We start from the raw sequence: 4,183 nt of genomic DNA, 5'->3' as shown, positions 1-4,183 counted from the left end.
ATGTCGCACCTCCTCCGGTGCCCATGGGTCAGCTGCAGGGTCATCAGCCAGGAACCACCATTCACCAACGTTTCGCCCCTTTAATCCTGGAACGTCTCCTGGTGGCGGGGCAGTGACAGGGACGTCTCCCTGTCACCCCCTGCAGCTGAAAGATGTTATTCCCTGCAACTGTTATCTGGGGGTTAGGTGTTATTCCCCCAGGTTCTGTCCTTCCTCCGCAGCCAGAGCCAAAAGCTCCCTTTCTCCGCCTCCTCAGCCAGTTCCTTTGTTGCCTTCCTCAGCCTTCCTCCCCTGACTCCCACGTCTTTCAGGAGGCGTATGGTCGACAACCCTGTGAAGCCTCGGCATCCGACCTCTACTGGGTAGATGGTAGTCTTCCAGCCCGCCTCCCGGCACTCTGCAGCCAGCTCTGAATACTTGGCCTTTTTTCGCTCAAAGGCAGCTTCGATCCCTTCCTCCATTGGCACAGTGAGCTCAATGAGGGCTACCGCTCTTGCCTTTATGGACCACGCCACAATGTCTGGTCGGAGAGATGTGGTGGTGATTTCTGTGGGAAACTGAAGCTTCCTGTCCAGGTCAACCTTCATGCTCCACTCCTGGCCAGTAGTGAAGGGCCTTGAGGTTTCTCTTTGCTTGAAGCTTCTGCTTCCTCCTTCCGCGACAAAGATGGTGGGGTCCTCTGCTGGCGATGGTGTTCTACTACCCTTTCTGCGCTCCTCCAGCACTTCGGCTAGCTTTCTCAAGACCTGGTCGTGGCGCCATCTATAGCGGCCCTGTGAGAGGGCCACTTTGCAGCCTGACAAGATGTGCTGGAGGCTTGCGTTGGGAGCATTGCAGAGTGCACAACATTCCTCGTTTCCGAACCACTGATGAAGGTTCCGAGGACAGGGAAGCGTGTCATATGTTGAGCGGATAAGGAAGCTAAGTCTTGCCTGTGGGATCTTCCACAAGTCTGACCAACTGATGTTCCTGGTTGAGATTCCCTCCCAGGTTGTCCAGCTTCCTTGTCGTCCCTGAGACACAGCCTTGATCTTATAGCGGTCTTCCTCCATCCTCATCACCTCCGCCACCACCATTTCCTTTCTTTCCTTGTGTTGGGCCTTGGACCAGAAGCGTGGTGCTTCTCCCCATCCTAGGCCTGCTCTTCCTACCTGCACCCTGCCTACAATCTCCTTGTGCTGCAGCCGGCTTACCGCTTGGTCGACCTCGGTCTGGGCGTTCCACTTGCGGCCAGTCAGGACCCTGGCATTAGCATTCCTAACCAGCTCATCTGTGGACTCCCGTAGCTCGAGCACCAACCTGGTCTTTTCTTGCATGTAGCCCAGCTGTAGCGATCTTAGGGGTAGCTGGAGCATGTTCCTCCCAAATAGGCCAGCTTCAGAGAGGCACCGTGGCAGCCCCAACCACTTTCGGATAAATGAATTGGCTTTCCCATCCATCCTACTCACGGTTGATGAGGGGATCTCACTCATTTTCAGGGGCCACAGCAGTCTCTGGTAGAGTGTAAATTGGTAACACCAGACCTTGTATTTGCCCGGTAGTTGGCTTTGGTCAATTCTCGTCAAGCCATCAGAGAGCTGCTTCATAACGGTTTTCCCCATTTGCTTGTCAGAAAGCTCGGCAGTGTACTGCCTCCCAAGGCTTTTGATGGGCTGCTCTGCAAGGAGTGGGATCTTCTCTCCCCCGACGACGAAGGTGGTGCTGTCGTTCCGGACACCTCTCCTGAGTGACAGGCTACGGGACTTGGAGGGCTTGATCTTCATCCTTGCCCATGACATCAGCTCATCAATCCTCCTCAGCAGTCTTGCTGTACATGGTGCTGTCTGAAGGAGGGTGGTGACGTCGTCCATGTAGCTCCTTAGCGGGGGGAGCCTCTGGCCAGTTGGCAGTTTTATTCCTCCTGCCATCTGCCTTGCACCGATGAGGATTATTTCAAACGCTGCTACAAACAGTGTAGGTGAAATGGCACACCCCATCGCTATTCCGACTTCAAGCCGCTGCCATCCAGTAGTGAAGTCAAGGGCAGAGAAGCACATTTGCAGGTTGTTAAAATAGCTTTTTACCATGCTTCTGATGCAAGCAGGCATGTGGAAGAACTCCATGGCGTAGATGATCAGCTGGTGTGGGACAGATCCATATGCATTGGCCAGGTCAAGCCAGACGACATGCAGGTCAGTCTTGTCGCGCTTAGCCCTCTGGATCTGGTCCCAGATCATTGTGGAGTGCTCCACACATCCTGGGAACCCTGGCACCCCTGCCTTCTGACAGTTGGTGTCGATGTATTTGTTCTGGAGCAGGTAGGTCGTCATCCTTCTGGCTAGCACCGAGAAAAAGATCTTTCCCTCTATGTTTAGAAGGGCGATGTTACGGAACTGCCCTATGTCCTTGGAGTTTGTTTCCTTGGGAATGAAAACCGCTACTGCTCTTTGCCACTCTGCTGGAATGAGTTGTTTTTTCCAGGCAGTTCTCATTAGGTACCATAGCAGCTCTAGTACCTTAGGGCAGTTCTTATAGAGCTTGTAGGGGACACCATTGGGGCCTGGTGCAGAAGAAGACCTCGCTTTCTCCACAACTTGCCTAACCTCACTGAGCTTGGGAGGCATGGTGTTAAACTCAACAGTTGGTTGTGCAGGCTGCAGTAAATATCCTGGTGTTCCTAAGGGGACATTCCTTTGTGGATCGCTGTACTGCTTTCTGACATGCTGTTCCAATTGCTCCCTGGTAGTTTCAAGCTTGCCAGTCTTCTTTTCCTCCAGCAGCTGTCTGGCATGCTTGAAGGGATCCTTGAAGAAGCTGGCTCTCTCTTTCTGCTTCCGCTTGCTGCGTTTTCGGATGCGCTCAGCTCTGCGAAGCAAGGCTAGTCTTTTCCTGACCTCTTCCCATAGGGCTTTCAGTCCTTCTTTCTCCACAAGAGTGGCCTTTCTCCAGCTTTTCCGGAGTTGGCGACGCCTTTGTACCAGCTGGAGGATTTCCTTCTCTCTCCTTCCCTTCTCTCTTTGGATGGACCTCTGTCTGGAAACGATCTCTCCAAACCTGTCCTTGCAGGTCTGGTATATGATGTCCCCAATCCGATTCAGCTTGGCCTCTGCCCCTCCTTGCAGTGACTCCTGTAGGGTCTTGATCAGGTATGTGTCCAGTGCACGCCATGCCTCTGCTTCACTAGACTTTGGCCACTTGATCTTGTTCTTTCTGGCGGGTTTCTTGGTCTCTGCAATTGGCTCTGTTCTGTCTGGTGTGGTGAGGACTTGGTCTTCGTGCTCACGTGGGGACTCGTTCTCCACCAGTGGGCCTTCTTCCCCTGTCATCCTCCTGCCTTCAGCAACATTGGGTCCATTGGCTCTGTGGTTTTTGCCCTGGCTTTTGGTCCCTCTTGTCTCACCTGCTGTTGCAGTGCAAGGTTGCTGTTGGCCATTCTGTCCACACTTTGCTTTCCCCTGGTGGATCCGTACGCCCCTAAACGTGGTCACTTTCTCCCATCCACATGCACACTTTCGGAGGACCTTCTCCTCATTTCCTGCTGTTCTGGGTGTCTCGTTATCCTTTTCCATTGCCGTCGTTACCATGTAGTCCATCCTGTTGGGCCCATCTTTCATCCCGCCTCTCGGAGGGCCCACGGGTTGTTGCTTCTTTTTGTTCTTCGTAGTCAGAGTTGGGTGTCTCTCTGGTGAGAGACCGGTGGGTTGGGTTACTAGCCGCCCACTCCCCGTGCGGTCTTTCCCTGCCGTCATCCAGTCTTTCCTGGATGTCCTCCAGTCTTCCCTGGACTCCAACTGCCCTATTCACAGTAGCCACTGGGTTTCCCAGAACTTCAGTATAATACAGGAGGGTGTTAAATCCTGCTTGGCATTTCTGCCTGTCGCACCTCCTCCGGTGCCCATGGGTCAGCTGCAGGGTCATCAGCCAGGAACCACCATTCACCAACGTTTCGCCCCTTTAATCCTGGAACGTCTCCTGGTGGCGGGGCAGTGACAGGGACGTCTCCCTGTCACCCCCTGCAGCTGAAAGATGTTATTCCCTGCAACTGTTATCTGGGGGTTAGGTGTTATTCCCCCAGGTTCTGTCCTTCCTCCGCAGCCAGAGCCAAAAGCTTTAATGTATTTTGCAGCATTTTCTGTAACAGAAAATTGTTAAAGTATAAAATGAAAAATTGTAATAAACATTTCAAAAGTTCAGCTCTACTCCT

General features: G+C 53.1%; 1 protein-coding gene across 1 annotated transcript; it reads right to left on the bottom strand.

The window, feature by feature from the left end:
- Positions 1-654: 654 nt before the first annotated feature.
- On the bottom strand, positions 655-3,728 carry LOC119776004. Its single transcript, XM_038274196.1, has 2 exons — positions 2,571-3,728; positions 655-772 (listed from the first exon to the last, which is right to left on the bottom strand). Exons 1-2 carry the CDS (start codon positions 3,726-3,728, stop codon positions 740-742), a joined length of 1,191 nt encoding a protein of 396 aa, XP_038130124.1. The 3' UTR covers positions 655-739.
- Positions 3,729-4,183: the final 455 nt, after the last annotated feature.

This window comes from Cyprinodon tularosa, unplaced genomic scaffold, assembly GCF_016077235.1.
Source record: "Cyprinodon tularosa strain WSP-4 unplaced genomic scaffold, ASM1607723v1 ctg90, whole genome shotgun sequence".
Taxonomy (NCBI): Eukaryota; Metazoa; Chordata; class Actinopteri; order Cyprinodontiformes; family Cyprinodontidae; genus Cyprinodon; species Cyprinodon tularosa.
This window is presented reverse-complemented; position numbering and strand designations above follow the sequence as displayed.

Coding starts and splice junctions, on each gene's coding strand:
- LOC119776004 (XM_038274196.1), bottom strand. CDS start 3,728: ATGACGGCAGGGAAAGACCGCACGGGGAGTGGGCGGCTAGTAACCCAA. Junction 773..2,570: donor TCAGTGAGGTTAGGCAAGTT/GTGGAGAAAGCG, acceptor CCCTCTCACAGG/GCCGCTATAGATGGCGCCAC.